The following is a 17,679-nucleotide window of genomic DNA, read 5'->3' on the forward strand; positions in this document are numbered from 1 at the left end:
ACTATGCTACCATGCCCCCTCCCATTTTGCTGGCTAACTGAGGAAGTCACTTTTCACCCCCTAATAAAGTGGTTCAGCTGTGACTTATTTTGACCAAATGCTCAGAACGCATGTCTGCCGGAGGAAGTGCTGGAACAGGTCCAACAACAACACTTGGCAGACACTTGGACAGGTGCATGGGTGGAAAGCTTAAAAACAATGTGGGCCAAATGCAGGTAAATGGGATTAGTTTAGGTGGGAGCCTTGGTTAGTATGGATTAGTTGGACCGAAGGGCCTGTTTTCGTGCTGCACGAATGCACGACTCAGTGACTGTTTCCTTCCTGCTTTCCCATGTCGCGCTTGGCACAGCGACAGCTGAGTGAGTCAGTAGGTGACGGGTTCAAGCCTCACCGCAGAAGACAAGCCCCCGGTCTGGGTGAAATATTAGCCACCTCTGTTCTGCAGGTGACAAGTGGACAAGAGCGCACGGCAGAAACTCAGCAAGAATTTAGAGTTGTCCAGATGTCATAGTCAAAGAGTTATAGAGAACAACAGCACAGAAACAGGCCCTTTGGCCCATCTAGTCTGGGCCAAATTATTATTCTGCAAACATAGCCCTCCAAACCACTCCCATCCATGTACTTATCCAAACTTCTCTTTAAAAATTGAAGAAGTCCTCATCACCATTTCCACTGGCAGCTCATTCCACACTCTCACCACCCTCTGAATGAAGAAATTCCCCCTCATGTTCCCTTTAAACATTTCACCTTTCACCTTTAACTTGACCTCTTTATTTGTTGTCACTTCATCTTCATGTCTGCAGCCAGCATCAAGTTCAAATTCAAGTTTATTGTCATCTAACTGTACATGTATGCAACTAAATGAAACAACGTTCCCCCGGACCATGGTGCACCCACAATACATATATCATACACAGCACGTAGAGTAAAACAAAGTATTACCACAAATAAGTTAATAAAATATAATTTAAAATACATTTATTGTGCAGCAGAGGCAAACAGTGAACAGCTCGCTGTCCCAGTAACGAATCTTTGGTGGTGACACAGTATTCATTAGGGGAAGAAGCTGTTACCCAGTCTGACATTCCTAGTCCATTCCTAGTAATCCCTTCTTGATGGTAGTGGGTTGAAGAGAGTGGTAGGGATCCTCAACAATGCTATGGGCCCTCTGTCTACAATACTGCTGGTAAATAACGCAGAAGTGGGAGGGTAAGGGAGATCCAGTGGTTTTTACTGTCCTCTGTAAGTGTCTTGTGGTCCGAGGCCTTGCAGCTTCTGCACCACACAATGATACAGCCTGACTGGACGCTCTCGGTGGCCACGCTCCTGTCGAAAGTTGTTGGAACGGGGCCGGGTTGCCTCGCACACCGTTCTCCTCAGCAAGTGTAGATGCTGCTGTACCGTCTTGACTAATGAGGAGGTGATGTGGGTCCAGGTTAGGTTGATTATTCAAAGCAATGAATAGATGGTAAAGTCCCATTGGATTCACCTCAGAGGATGAAAAGGACTCTATATATTCAGCTTTTGTTTATTTCTCATGTGCTGAAAGACTTATTGTCCCTGTAGGTTATCGTCATTGTGCTAACCCTGGTGATGCGGAAAAAGATCAGTCTGACTATCCAGTTGTTCCGGATTGCCAGTAAGCTACTCCGAGACATCCCTCTATTGCTACTCCAGCCACTGTGGACTTTAATTATCCTCGCTTTATTCTGGACGTATTGGGTGGCCGTGCTTCTAAGTCTGGGCACTGCAGGTGGGTGGCATTGATTTCTGTTCGTCCCAGCTAAACTCAACTCATCCTACTAGAATAACTCACACAAAATGCTGCAGGAACTCAGCAGGTCAGGCAGTATCCATGGAAATGAATAAGCAGTCGACATTTTGGGCTGAGACCCTTCATCAGGACTGGAAAGGAAAGGGGAAGATGCCAGAATAAAATGGTTGAGGTGGGGAGGGAGTACAAACTAGAAAGGAATAGGTGGAGCCAAGTGAGGAGAAGATGGGTGGGTGGGGGGGGATGAAGTAAGAAACAGGGAGGTGATAGGTGAGGAGGAAGATGGGTGGGTGGGGGGGGATGAAGTAAGAAACAGGGAGGTGATAGGTGAGGAGGAAGATGGGTGGGTGGGGAGGGGTGATGTAAGAAACAGGTGAGGGGTGAAGTAAAAAACAGGTGATGGGTGAGGAGAAAGGTGGGTGGGGGGTGAAATAAGAAACAAGGAAGTGATGGGTAGAGAACGTAAAAGGCTGAGAAGAAGGAACCTCAGATTCAGGTTTAATATCACCAGGATGTGTTGTGAAATTTGTTAACTTAGCAGCAGCAGTACAATGCAATACATGATAATATATTTTTAGAGTAAATCAATTACTGTAAGTATATATGTATATAAAATAATTAAATGAAAGATAGTGCAAAAACTGAAATAATATAAAAAAAGTGAGGTAGTGTTCATAGGTTCAATGTCCGTTTAGAAATTGGGTGCAGAGGGGAATCACTGATTGTGTGCTTTCCAATGGTAACGTTAGAAGAGGCATGACCTGGTGATAGGGGTTCTTAATAATGGATGCCACCTTTCTGGGGCACTGCTCCTTGAAGATGTCTTGGATACTACAGAGGCTAGTACCCAAAATGGAGCTGACTAATTTTACAACTTTGTAGAACTTCTTTCAATCCTTTGCAGTAGCCCCACCCCCACCCCCCCCCCCCCCCCCACACCAGACAGTGGTGCAGCCTGTCAGAATGCTCTCTGCAGTGCATCTACAGAAGTTTTTGAGTGTTTTAGGTGACAAGCTAAATCTCCTCTAACTCTTAATGAAATATAGCCACTGTCTTGCCTTCTTTATAGCTGCATCGATATATTGGGACCAAGTTAGATACTCAGAGATCTTGACACCTAAGAATTTGAAATTGCTCAGTCTCTCCACTTCTGATTCCTCTTTGGGGATTGGTTCATGTTCCCTTGACTTACCCTTCCTGAAGTCCACAATCAGCTCTTTGGTCTTACTGACGCTGAGTGCCAGGTTGTTGCTGCGACACCACTCTACTAGCTGGTATATCTTGCTCCTGTATGCCCTCTTGTCTCCATCTGAGATTCTGCCATCAATGGTTGTATAATAAGTAAATGTATACAGTAGATGGAATTTGAGCTATACCTAGCCACGCAATCATGGATATAGAGAGAGTAGAGCAGTGGACTAAGCCCACACCCTGAGATTCACCAGTGCTGATTGTCAGCAAAGAGGAGATATTATTACCAAACCACACAGACTGTGGTCTTCTGGTTAGGAAGTTGATGATCCAATTGCAGAGGGAAGTACAGAGGCCCATGTTCTGCAGCCTATCGATCAGGACAGTGGGAATGATGGTGTTAAACGCTGAGCTATAGCCAAAGAACAGCATCCTGACATACTGTAGGTGTTTCTATTGGATAGGAGAGTGGACCATGGGAGAAAGGGGTAGAGCACCAAAGGGAGGTAATAGGCAGATGAAAACAAGAGGTAAGAGGGAAGCCAGAATGGAAAATGGAAGAAGAGAGAAGGGGATTTTTTTTTTTTATTTGCTTCTGTTCAAACAGATCCATGTTTGCTTGATGTAGAATTCACTGGATGTGTTAAAGAGCCACATAACTTTTCAGTACTTTACACCTACCTCATTGTTGAGTGTTCATTAATTACTTAGAGTCATAGAGTAATGCGGTATGGAAACAACCCTTCAGCCCATCTCATCCATGCTGACCAAGATGACCATATAAACTGTGGCCATATCAACATGTAGAACACACTGGAGTAACTCAGCAGGTCGGGCAGCATCCGTTAAAACGAGCAGTTTAGTCCTGACGAAGGGTCTCGGCCTGAAACGTTGACTGCTCATTTCAACGAATGCTGCCCGACCTGCTGAGTTCCTCCAGCATGTTGTACATGTTGATTTGACCACAGCATCTGCAGTGTATTTTGTGTAAACTGTGGCCATGGTATGTTGCAACACATGGGCTGCCCCAGCACATATTCTGACTGTTTGCATTTCAAGTCAAGTCAAGTCAAGTCAAATAAACTTTTATTGTCATTTCGACCATAACTGCTGGTACAGTGCATAGTAAAAATGAGACAATGTTTTTCAGGAGCATGGTTTACATGACACAGTACAAAAAACTAGACTGAATTACGTAATAAAAAAACACAGAGAAAGCTATACTAGACTACAGACCTACACTGGACTGCATAAAGTGCACAAAACTGTACCGGCATTACAATAAATAATAAACAGGACAGTAGGGCAAGGTGTCAGTCAATTGACGCAAACGATGCACTTGACTCGATGTTTCTATGTACATGTAACAAATAAATCTAATCTTTTCTTTTAAAAGATCCTTTAATGTATTTTTACTCCATGCCCTAAGCGAAGAAGGTCAGCATGCCAAACACCTTTACCGCCAGTACATGCAACGCCACTTTCAGGGAGCTTGAAATGTGTAATCCCATTAACTTTATTTTCTCATTTCCCTGTGGATCCTGAGTGTTGACAGCAATTCCAGAATTTATTGTGTACCTCCCATTGCCCTGGAGTTAGTGTTGGTGAATAACCATTTTAATTTCCTACCGCCTTTCTGTTGAGGAGGAAGTTCCAGGCTGTCGATCCAGTGATGGTGAAGGAACAGTGATATATTTTCAGCTCGGGATTGTGCGTGACTTGGCGGGGAACCTGCAGGTGGTGGTGCTGCTTTGCACCTGCTGATTTAATGGGGAATATGCAGGTGGCGGTGTTGGCTATGGACCTGCTGCCATTGGTAGGCACTGCAGGTGAAATGGCGAGAACCAATATTTCGTGGTAGGGGATGGTGTGCCAATTAAGCAGACTGCATTCTCCTTAATTTTGTGTAGCAGACCATAAGACATAGGAGTAGCAATAGGCCACGTGGCCCATCAAGTCTGCTCTGCTATTCCATTATGGCTGATTTATTATCCCTCTCAACTCCATTCTCCCGATCTCTCCCAGAAACCATTGACATCCTTACTAATCAAGATCCTATCATCCTCTACTTTCAATGTACCCAATGAATTAGCTTCCACAGCCATTTGTGGCAATGAATTCAGTAGATTCCCCACCCTCTGGCTAAAGAAATTCCAGTGATTCTCACAGCTACCAAGACTATACCTCTTAGCACCCTGGCACTTGTGAAAATGGCATCCCCTTCCCTCAGTTCCTCCATACTCACCACATCTGCTCTCAGGATGAGGCTTTTCATTCCAGACCTAATGAGATCTCCTCCTCCTTAAAAGTAAGGGGCTTTCTTTCCTCCACGATCACCGCTGCCCTCACCCACTTCTCTTCCATTTTGCGTACATCTGCCCTCACCCTACTCTCTCGATGCCCCACCAGAGATAGGGTTCCTCTTCTCCTCACTTACCGCTCCTTTAGCCTCCGCGTCCAGCACATAATACTCCGTTACTTCCGCCGTCTCCAAAGAGATCCCACCACCAAACACATTTTTCCCTCCCCCACTTTCTGCTTTCTGTAAGGATTGCTCCCTACGCAACTCCCTTGTTCGTTCATCATTCCCCACTGATCTCCCTCCTGGTACTTTTCCTTGCAAACGGGGCAAGTGCCACACCTCCCCCCTCACTATCATTCAGGGCCCCAAAGAGTCCTTCCAGGTGAGGGGACACTTCACCTGTGAGTCTGCTGGGGTCATCTACTGTATCTGGTGCACTCTGTTTGGCCTCCTGTATATTGGCGAGACCTGATGTAATTTGCCGAGCACCTATACTCCATCGGCCAGTACAAAGTGGGATGTCCCGGTAGCCACCTGTTTCAATTCTACTTCCCATTCCCATTCTGCCACGTCAGTCCATGGCCTCCTCTACTGTCGTGATGAGGCCACACTCAGGTTGGAGGAGCAACACCTTATATTCTGTCCGGGTAACATCCAACCTGATGGCATGAATATCGATTTCTCAAACTTCCGGTAATTGCCCAAACCCATCGTTCACCATTCACCATTTCCCTGTCTCACCTTCTTCCTTCCCTGCCCTTCACCCCATTCTGGTGTTTCTCCTTCCCTTTCTTCCATGATCTTCTGCCCTCTCCTATCAGATTTCCCCTCCTCCATCCTTTTATCCTTTCACCAATCCATTTCCCAGCTCTTTACTTCACCCCTTTCCCCCCACCCCCCCAGTTTCACCTATCACCTACCACCTTGTATTTCTTTCTCCCCTCCCCCACACCTTCTTACTCCGACTTCTCAGTTTTTTTACAGTCCTGATGAAGGGTCTCAGCCCAGAACGTCGACTGTTTATTCCTTTCCATAGATGCTGCCTAACCTGCTGAGTTCCTCCAGTGTGTTGTGTGTGTTGCATGGATTTCCTCGTATTAAAATCTGCAGATTTTCTCATGTTAAAGAAATTCCTCCTCATCTCTGTTCTAAAGGGATATCCTTCTATTGTGAAGCTGTGCCCTCTGGTCTTAGAATCCTCCAGTATAGGAAACATCCTCTCCATGTCCACTTTATCTAGGCCTTTAAATGTTCAATCGGTTTCAATGGGATCACCCTTCATTCCACGAAACTTCTGCAAGTACAGACCCAGAGCCATCAAATGCTCCTCAAACATTCCCAGGATCATTCTTGTGAAACTCCTCTGGACCCTCTCCAATGCCAGCACAACTTTTCTTGAATAGGGGGCCCAAAACTGTTCACTTGGTCAGACTCTAGCTATAGTTCAAAAGACTAAAACTCAGTTGTGAAATTGCTTGTAATGAGGATTGGGTCACTTGAGGACATGAACTGTTCTGAATCCAGATGAGACTCCATTGCCAGTTCTCTGAAAGGGTTTTATGTGGGAGGCACTTGAGCAAGTCAAAACCATTTTCGAATGGCTGTGCTGTCACAGTGCACACTGACTGAATTTCAGATTTGGCTCTCTCTCCAGACATAACTGACATGGGAATTCGAATAAAGTTGTGCTGCTACAGTAGGTGGTGTGTTCACAGGCTTAGGGCTAAGAGGCTGATTTCAATAAGTCAGAACCTGTTAGAAAATCCCATTGTTTCAGACCATTATCATCACTTCAAATAAATGTCATTATACTTGACATAGTGATAATACAATTTTAAAATGTCTTGAGATTGTTTTGTCTGCTACATAGATGCAGTTCTTTCACTCTTAGTACATTATTAAATTAATATTTGGGACTTATTAGGTTAGCTGGGTAACTTGTACACCTTCATAACCATTTAAAAAGGGGCCCCAGTTTCTATAATATTAACTGAGGTGGTGGTTGGATTAGGATGAAAATAGTGAGGTTGGGGAAGAGGAGTTTGAGGGAAACTACTTGACATAGCCAGAACCTGAAGCATAGAACAATGTTCTGTCAGAATTAGGCCATTCGGCCCAGCACATCTGCTCCACCATTCCATCATAGTTAATTTACTATCTCTCTCAACCTGCCTTCTCCCCGTAACCTTTGACACCTTGACTAATCAAGAACTTGTCAACTCCACTTTAAATATACTCAATGACTTGGCCTCCACGGCTGTCTGTGGCACTGAATCCTATGGATTCACTGCCATCTGCTTATAGAAATTCCTCCTCATCTCTGTTCTAAAGGGATGTTCACAGTTCTGAGCTGTGCCCTCTGGTCCAAAACTCACACCCTACAGGAAACATCCTCTTTGCATCCATTCTATCTCGGCCTTTCAATATTTGATAGGTTTCACTGAGATCCCCCCTCGTTCTTCCAAACCCCAGCCAGTGCAGGTCCTGGGTCATCAAACACTCCTCATGCGTTAATCCTTTCTTTCCTGGAATCATTTGCATGACCCTCCTCTGGACCCTCTCCAATACCAGCACATCTTTTCTTAGATAAGGAGTCCATAACTGCTCACAATACTCCAAGTGCAGTGTGACCACTGCCTTAGAAAGCTTCAGCATTACATCCTTGCTTTAATATTCTAGTCCTCTGAAAATGAATGCTAACATTGTATTTGCCTTCCTTACCATCAATTTAACCTGCACAAGGATTCCAAGTCCCTTTGCACCTCTGATTTTCGAATTATCTCCCTGCTTAGAAAACATTCTATTCCTTCATTCTTTCTACCAATGTGCACAACGATACTTGTCTCTACACCATATTCCACCTGACCTTTCTTTGGCCATTCTCCCAATCTGAGTCCTTCAGCAGACTCCCTGCTTCCTCAACACTACCTGCCCCTCCACCTATCCTTGTATCATCAGCAAGCTTAGCCACAAAGCCATCAATTCTGTCATACAAGTCATTGACACACAACATGAGAAGAAGCAGAACCAACAATGACCCCTTCGGAACACCACTAGTTACGGACAGCCAATCAGGAAAAGGCCACCTTTATTTCCACAATTTTCCTGCTTCCAGTCATCCAATCTTCTGTCCATGCTAATATCTTTCCTGTCATACCATGGGCTCTTACCTTGATAAACCAGCTCATGGCGGCACCTCGTCAAAAGCCTTCAGAAGGTCTGAGTAAACAACATCCATTGAGTCTCCTGCCTGTTACTTCCTCAAAGAATTCCAGCGGAGTTGTCAGTCAAGATTTCCCCTTAAGGAAACCAGGCTGACTTTGGCCTTTTTGCCATGTGTCTCCAAGTACCCGAAACCTCATCCTTAATAATGGAATCCAACATCTTCCCAACCACTGAAGTCTGGCTAACTTGCCTATAATTTCCTTTCTCCTGCCTCTTTTCCTTCTTAAAGAGTGGAGTGACATTTGGAATCTTCCAGTCCAGTCCTCCGGAGCCATTCCAGAATCTGGTGATTCTTGAAAGATCATTACTAACGCCTCCATAATGTCTTTAGCTACCTCTTTCAGAACCTTGCAGGGTAGGCCTTCTGGTCCTGGTGATTTTGTTTCATATTTTATCATCAGGGCCACCTCTTGCCCTTTGCTCTTCTCTGATCCAGAGGAGTTTCAGAAACTCACCCTGGCCTCTTTGTCAAAGTCAAAATAAATTTATTATCGAAGTCCGTCTATGTCATCATATACTACCTTAAGATGCACTTCCTCGCAAGCATTTACAGGAAAATAACGAAATACAATAGCATTTATGAAAAACTGTAAATAACAAAGACTGAAAAACAGGGAATGTGCAAAACAAGACAAACTGTGCAAACAATAAAGAAGTAATAAATAATACTGAGAAAGTGAGTTGTAGAGTCTTTGAAATTGAGTCCAGAGGTTGTGGAGTTAGCTGTGTGCTGAGGTGTGTGAGGTTACCCATGCTGGTTCAGGAGCCTGATGGTTGCTGGGTAGTAACTGTTACTGTACCGGGTGGGGTAGGACGTTAGGCTCCTGTCCCTCCTGCTCGATGGCAGCAGTGAGAAGCGAGCATGGCCTCGATAATGGGAGTCCTTGTTGGCGGATGTTGCTTTCTTGTGACAGTGCTCCTTGTAGATGTGCTCAATGGTGGGACGACTTTGTCTAAGGTGGACTGGGCTCTGTCCGCCACATTTTATTGACTTTTCCATTACTGGGCATTGCTGTTCTATACCAGACTATGATGTAATCAGTCAGTATACTCTCCATTATAGAAGTTTGTTAAAGCTTTAGATGAAATGTCAAATCTACACAGACTTCTAAGAGAGCAGAGGTCCCCTCATGCCTTCTTTGTATTAACACTCGTATGCTAATCACAGGGCAGATCCTCTGATATGGTCACCAAGGGATTTAAAGTTACTGACCCTCTCCATCTCCGACCTTCTGATGAGGACTGGCTCATATACTGCTGGTTTCTTCTTCCTGTAGTCAATAATTAGCTCTTCAGCTTTGCTGATGTTCAACAAGAGGTTGTTGTTGTGGCACCATTCAACCAGGCTTTCACTCTTCCTCGTATATGCTGACTCGACATCACTTTTGATTTGACCTACAACTGTGGGGTTGTCAGCAAACTTATATATGGCATTGGAATTATTGGAGTTGTACTGACTGAGGTACTAAAGATGTTACTGGCTGAAGCACTACTGTGTACTACAACGGACATGGTTCTTTTTATTGTGATTGTTCTTTCTTGTAAAAAAAAATGTATAATTTACTTTTTTTTATGAATGCATCTTATCTGAAGCTATATAAGACCATAAGACATGAGAGCAGAATTAGGCCATTCAGCCCATTGAGTCTGCTCCGCCACTCCATTATAGCTCATCCCAGATCCCACTCAACCCCATACACCTGCCTTCTCACCATATCCTTTGATGCCCTGACCCAGCAGGAAACGATCAACTTCCCCCTTAAATATTCCCACAGACTTGGCCTCCACCGCAATCTGTGGCAGAGCATTGCACAGATTCACTACTCTCTGGCAGAGCATTGCACAGATTCACTACTCTCTGGCTAAAAAAATTCCTCCTGACCTCTGTTTTAAAGGATTGCCCCTCAATTTTGAGGCTGTGCCCTCTGAGACCTCTGAGACCCCCATCAAAAGAAACATCCTCTCCAAATCCACCCCATCTAGTCCTTTCAACATTCGGTAAGTTTCAATGAGATCCCCCCCGTATTCTTCTAAATTCCAGTGAGTACAGGCCCAAAGCTCCCAAATGCTCCTCACATGTTAACCCCTTCATTCCCATAATCATCCTTGTGGACCTCCTCTGGACTCTATCAAATGACAGCACATTCTTTCTGAGATTATGGGGCCCAAAACTGTTGATAATACTGCAAGTGCAGCCTGACTAGTATCTTATAAAGCCTCAGCATTATCTCCTTGTTTTTATATTCTATTCCCCTTGAAATAAATGCCAACATTGCATGTTCCTTGTAAATTAACCTCCTAGGAGTTTTACACGAGGACTCCTAAGTCCCTCTGCACCTCTGATGTTTGAACCTTCTCCCCATTTAGATAATAGTCTGCACTGTTGTTCCTTTTACCAAAATGCATTATCATACATTTCCCAGCACTGTATTCCATCTGCCACTTTTTTGCCCATTCTTCCAATTTGTCGAAGTCCTGCTGCCAAATTATACATTGCTTCCTCAGCACTACCTAGCCCTCCTGCTTTCTTCATATCATAGAACATAGAAATCTACAACAGCACATCTTTGGCCCACAATGTTGTGCTGACCATGTAACCTAATACAGAAACTGCCTAGAATTTCCCTAGCGCATTGCCCTCAATTTTCTAAGCTTCATGTACCTATGTCAGAGGCTCTTAAAAGACCCTATTGTATCCACTTTCACCACCATTGCCAGCAGTGCATTCCACACATCCACCACTCTCTGTGTGGAAAAACTTACCCCCGACATTCCTTCAGTACCTATTTCCAAGCACCTTAAAACTATGCACCCTTGTGTTAGCTATTTAAGCCCTGGGAAAAAGCCTCTGGCTACCCACACGATCAATGCCCCTCATCATCTTATACACCTCTATCAGGTCACTTCTCATCCCTCATCACTCCAGGGAGAAAAGCCCAATTGCTCTCAACCTATTCTCATAAGATATGCCCTCCAATCCAGGTAATATTCTTGAAAATCTCCTCTGCACTTTCTCTATAGTATCCACATTTATTCTGTAGTGAGGTGACCAGAACTGAACACGGTACTCCATGTGGGGTCTGATCAAGTTCTTATACAGCTGTTACATTACCTCATGGCTCTTGAACTCAATCCCATGGTTGATGAATGCCAACACACCATACACCTTCTTAACAACCTGTGCAGCAGTTTTGAGCGTCCTATCGACACGGGCCCCAAGATCTCTCACATCCTCCACACTACCAAGAGTCTTACCATTTATATTATATTCTGTCTTCAAATTGGACTTACCAAAATGAACCACTTCACACTTACCTGGGTTGAAGTCCATCTGCCACTTCTCAGCCCAGTTCTGTATCCTATTGATGTCCTGTTGTAACCTCTGACGACCCTTAACCTTTGTGTCATCAGCAAACTTACTAACCCACCCTTCTACTTCCTCATCCAGGTCATTTATAAAAAAAATCACAAAGAGGAGGGGACCCAGAACAGATCCCTGTGGAACACCACTGGTCTCTGACCTCCATGCAGAATACGAACCATCTACCACCACCTTCTATTGGCAAGCCAATTCTGGATACACAAAGCAAGGTCTCCTTGGATTCCATGTCTCCTTACTTTCTGAAGGAGCCTTGCATGGGGAACCTTATCAAATGCCTTATTGAAATCCATATACACTACATCCACTGCTCTACCTTCATCAATGTGTTTTGTTACATCATTCAATCAAGCTCATAAGGCAGGGCCTGCCTTTCACAAAGCCATGCTGACTATTCCTAATCAGATTATGTCTCTCCAAATGTCCATAGATCCTGCCTCTCGGGATCTTCTCCAACAACTTGCCCACCACTAAAGTCAGACTCACTGGTCTAATATTTCCTGGGAACAACATCTGCAACTCTCCAATCCTCCGATACTTCTTCCGTCCCTATTGATGATGCAAAGATCATTGCCAGAGGCCAGCATCTCCTCTCTCAATTCCCAGAGTAGCCTGGGGTATATCTCATCGGATCCCGGTGACTTATCTAACTTAGTGCTTTTCAGCAGCTCAATCATATCCTCTTTCTTAATGTCCATTGTAAGTCATCCCCACAATTGCCAAGGTCTTTTTCCCTGATGAAAACTGAAGCAAAATATTCATTAAGTACCTTGGCAAAGTATTCATTAAATACCATCTGCAAACTTTGCCACAAAGCCATCAATTCCATTATCTAAATCTTTGACAAACAATGTGAAAAATAGGGGTCCCAATACTGACCCCTGAGGAACATCACCAGTCACTGGCAGCCAACCAGAAAATGTCCCTTTTATTCCCACACACTGCCTCCTGTCTGTCAGCCATTCCTCTCTCTATGCCATATCTTTTCTATAATGCCGTAGGATTTATCTTGTTAAGCAGCCTCATGTGTGGCACCTTATCAAATGTCTTATGAAAATCCAAGTATATGACATCCACTGCCTCTCCTTTGCGCACCCTGCTTATTATTTCCTTGAAGAACTCTAACAGATTGGTCAGGCAAGATTTCCCTTGATAGAAACCATGCTGACTTTGACTTATTTTATCATTACTCTCCAAGTACCTTGAAACCTCATCCTTAATAGTAGACTCCAACACTTTCCCAACCACTGAGGTTAGGCTAACTGGCCTATAATTTCCTTTCTTTTGCCTTCCTCCCTTCTTAACGAGTGAAGTAATATTTGCAGTCTTCTAGTCCTTCAGGACCATGCCAGAATCAAGTGATTCTTGAAAGATCCATTATCACTTCAGCATCCTCTCTCTGGACTCTGTGATGTAGAGTCCATCTGGTCCAGGTGACTTATCCACCTTAAGATCTTTGAGTTTGCCTAGCACTTTTTTGTTTGTGATATCAATGACACTCACTCCTGCTCCTTGACACTCACAGACCTCTGGCACACTGCTAGTGTCATCTACAGAGAAGACAGATGCAAAGTATCCATTAAGTTTAAATGCCATTTCCTTGTCCCCTGCCCATTACTACCTCACCAGCATCATTTTCCAGTGGTCCGATATCTATTCTCACCTCCCTTTTACTCATTATACAACTGAAAAAAATTTTTTGGTATCCTGCTTTATATTATTGGCTAGTCTCCCATCATATTTCATCTTTTTACTTATTATAGATTTTTTAGTTGCCTTTTGTTGGATTTGAAAAGCGTCCCAATCATCCAACTTCCCACTACTTTTGTTACCTCATATACCCTTTTCTTGGCTTTTATGCAGTCCTTAACTTCCTTTGTCTGCCACGGTTGCCTTGCCCTGCCATTTGAGAACTTCTTCCTCTGTGGGACATATATATCCTTGTGAAATATTCCCAGAAACTTCAGACATCTCTGCTCTCCCGCCAGTATCCTTATCCAGTCCACCTGGACAAGCTCCTCTCTCGTGCCTCTATAATTCCCTTTATTCCATTGCAATACTGATACATGTGACTTATGCTTCTCCCTCTCAAACTGCAGTACGAATTCACTCATTTTATGATCGCTGCCTCCTAAGGGTTCCTTTACATTAAACCCCCTAATAAGACCTGGGTTATTACACCTAATCTATGATAGCTTTTCCCCAAGTAGGCTCGAGCACAAGCTGCTCTAAAAAGCCATGTCATAGGCATTCAATAAATTCTGTCTCTTGTGACCCAACAGCAACCTGATTTTCCCAATCCCCTTGCACATTGAAGTCCCCCATTACAATTCTGTCATTGCCCTTAATACTTGCCTCTTCAAGTTCCTTTTGCAATCTTGCCTCGATATCTGCCTGCCAACACAGATGCCTTGTGCAGGAAGGCACAGAGTCGACTGTACTTCCTAAGAAGGTTGGCGTCATTCAATGTCTGTAGTGAGATGCTGAAGATGTTCTATAGGTCAGTTGTGGAGAGCGCCCTCTTCCTTGTGGTGGCGTGTTGGGGAGGAAGCATTAAGAAGAGGGACGCCTCACGTCTTAATAAGCTGGTAAGGAAGGCGGGCTCTGTCGTGGGCAAAGTACTGGAGAGTTTAACATCGGTAGCTGAGCGAAGGGCGCTGAGTAGGCTACGGTCAATTATGGATAACTCTGAACATCCTCTACATAGCACCATCCAGAGACAGAGAAGCAGTTTCAGCGACAGGTTACTATCGATGCAATGCTCCTCAGACAGGATGAAGAGGTCAATACTCCCCAATGCCATTAGGCTTTACAATTCTACCGCCAGGACTTAAGAACTTTTTAAAAGCTATTATTAATGCTTTTTGAGATAGTGATTTAGATGCATATCATATTTTTTACTGAGTTAAGTATTGTATGTAATTAGTTTTGCTACAACAAGTGTATGGGACATTGGAAAAAAGTTGAATTTCCCCATGGGGATGAATAAAGTATCTATCTATCTATCTATCTATCTTGGCTACTATTTGGAGGCCTATATATGATTCTCATAATGTTTTTTTCACCTTTGCAGTTTCTTAACTCCACCCAGAGATTCAACATTCTTTGACCTTATGTGACCTCTTTCTAAAGATGTAATTCCATCTCCTAACAGAGCCACACCACCACCTATGCCTTCCTGCCTGTCCTTTCAGTACAAAGCATATCATTTAACTCTTTGCTCTGTCTGCATTTGTACACCAGTCATTGGCTTGTCCTTCCTTACATTCATGTTACATCCATCAGCTACTTGTAAACCTGCTGACTCATCCTCAGCTCTATCATACTGGTTCCCATCCCCTTGCCGTATTAGGTTAAACCACCCCCAACAGCTCTAGTAAATCTGCCCACAAGAATATTGGTTCCGCTTGGATTCAAGTGCAACCTGTCCCTTTTGTACAGATCCCACCTGCCCCAGAAGAGGTCCCAAGTATCCAGAAATCTGAATCCCTGCCCCTGCTCCAATTCTTCAGCCACACATTTATCTGCTACTTCATTCTATTCCTATCCCCACTGTCGTATGACACAGGCAGCAATCCTGAGATTACTGCCTTTGAAGTCCTGCTCCTCGGCTTCCTTCCTAACTCCCTGTATTCTTTTTTTCAGGACCTCCTCCCTTTTCCTTCCCACGTCATTCGTACCAATATGTACCACGGCTTCTGACTGCTCACCCTCTCTTTTCAGGATATTGTGGACGCATCCAGAACATCTCGAACCCTGGTACCTGGCAGGCAAACTACCTTCTGTGTTTCCTTTTCATGTCCATAGAATCGCCTATCTGTTCCCCTGACTATAGAGTCCATAATTACTGCTGCCATCCTCTTCAGTTCCCTACCCATCTGAGCCACAGGGCCAAGCTCTGTGCCAGGGGCATGGCCACTGTTGCTTCCCCCAGGTAGGTCATCCCCCCCCTAACAGTGCTCAAAATGGAGTACTTATTGTTGAGGGGAACGGCCACAGGGGTGCTCTCCACTATCTGACGTTCTCCCTTCGCTCTCCTGATAGTCACCCATTTATCTCTCTCATGTAGCCTTGGGGTGACTACCTGCCTGTAGTTCCTGTCTATCACTGCTTCACTTTCCTTACAAGCCAAAGGTCATCGATCTGCATCTCCAGTTCACTAACACGGTCTCTAAGGAGCTGCATCTCAATGAACCTGGTGCGGATGTGGCTAATGGTGAGACCGTAGTCTCCTAGAAATCCCACATCTGACACCCAGAACAGAACACTGGCTCTGTAGACGTACCCCCTGTTCCCTCTGGAGTTAAATAAGAAATAAGGAATTAACTTACCTAGCCTCCGCCTGTTCTCACAGAAGCCTTATTGAGTCAATGCCTTACCATTCTGACTCAAGACTACTCCGACGATTACCGCTCCCACGATGACCACTCCACTAGGCGGTACCTCTCTTTTGTAGAGACTGTTTTTAAAAGCTATTTGTCGGACTTGCACAGGAGCACTCCTGTTGCATCTGCACAATACTCCAATTAATGACTCCCATCAAAAAGAAATGTACCCATGCAGGAAGGTTTTTCATTGCATCTGTGCATATGCGTTCTTGTACACATGACAATGAACTTGACTTTGACTGTGACCCAGTGTGTCCAGGGATGTGTTACTTTCCCTGATTCAGTTGCAAATCTTATTTGATAAATGCCTTGCGAAGCATAGTGTGAGAGTTTTCAATGCAAGTATATTTTGGCAAAAAAACAGCATATTATCTGGTTTACATCTCTGAGATTCAGAGCCCTAGTGCATCATCTGAAAACAATTAATGTGCTGGTAATCAGGAAAATTAACAGTTTCTAGCTTGTTGGGACTGAATATGAAAGTAGGGAAGTTGTGGTTAAAGATAAAGATTAACTTTGTCACAAGTACATCAAAAAATACAGTGAAATGTGTTGTTCGTGTCAAGGGTGTACAGCAAGTAGCCCGTATGTATCGCCATGCACCAGGGGCCAATATAGCATGCCCACAACATATACAAACCCTAACTTCAACATCTTCAGAGTGTAGGAGGAAACTGGAACACTGGAAGGAAACCTGTATGGTCCTGGGAAGAAAATACAATCTCCTACAGACAACAGTGGGCATTCCATCCCGATCTTACAGCTGGGGCTGTAAAGTGTAGCGCTAACCACTACACTTCTGTGTTTATTTATACAGGCCGCTGGAGAGACCACATGTATAGTATTGAGCATGGTATTGGTTTTCTTATTTTAAAAATAATATTAATGAATTCAAAGCAGTTCAGAGAATGCCTACTAATGTTTGAAATGGGTGGCTTGCCTTATGAGGAAAAGTTGGATGTTATTTATTGGAGCTTAGAAGTGTGAGAGGTGACTTAATTGAATTGGAGAAGATCCTGAGGAGTTTTGACAGAGAGGCTGCTCATCTAAGAAAAGATCTGCTGGCATTGGAGAGGAGGTTCACAAGGATGATTCCGGGAATGAAAGGGTTTTCATATGAGGAACATTTGATGGCCTGGGGTCTGTACTCACTAGAGTTTAGAAGGATGAAAGGGATCTCATTGAAACCTTTCAAATGTTGAAAGGCCTAGACAGAGTAAATGTGGAAAGGATGTTTCCCATGGTAGTGGAGTCTAGGACAAAAGGGCACTGCCTCAGGATAGAGGGGTGTCCATTTAAAACAGATGCAGAAGCTCCAGGGACATTTTTCAGTGCTAACACAACTCATTTGCATGAGTTATCAAACATGAAGGGAATGGGAATGCCTTTTAGTTATAGTCAGTATGCAACACAAATCCAA

The 17,679-nt window shown here is 44.1% G+C and overlaps 1 protein-coding gene across 4 annotated transcripts in view; it reads left to right on the forward strand.

Annotated features, from left to right (window-relative positions):
- LOC140736796 (choline transporter-like protein 3) overlaps nt 1–17,679 on the forward strand; it is a 147,095-nt gene that overhangs the window by 80,438 nt on the left and 48,978 nt on the right. For all 4 annotated transcript variants that reach the window (XM_073062723.1, XM_073062725.1, XM_073062724.1 and 1 more), the window contains one exon: nt 1,567–1,753. In XM_073062723.1, the coding sequence (XP_072918824.1) occupies nt 1,567–1,753 (187 nt within the window). The remainder of the gene's footprint in view (nt 1–1,566; nt 1,754–17,679) is intronic.

Source organism: Hemitrygon akajei, chromosome 12 (genome assembly GCF_048418815.1).
Source record: "Hemitrygon akajei chromosome 12, sHemAka1.3, whole genome shotgun sequence".
In the NCBI taxonomy this organism is placed as follows: Eukaryota; Metazoa; Chordata; class Chondrichthyes; order Myliobatiformes; family Dasyatidae; genus Hemitrygon; species Hemitrygon akajei.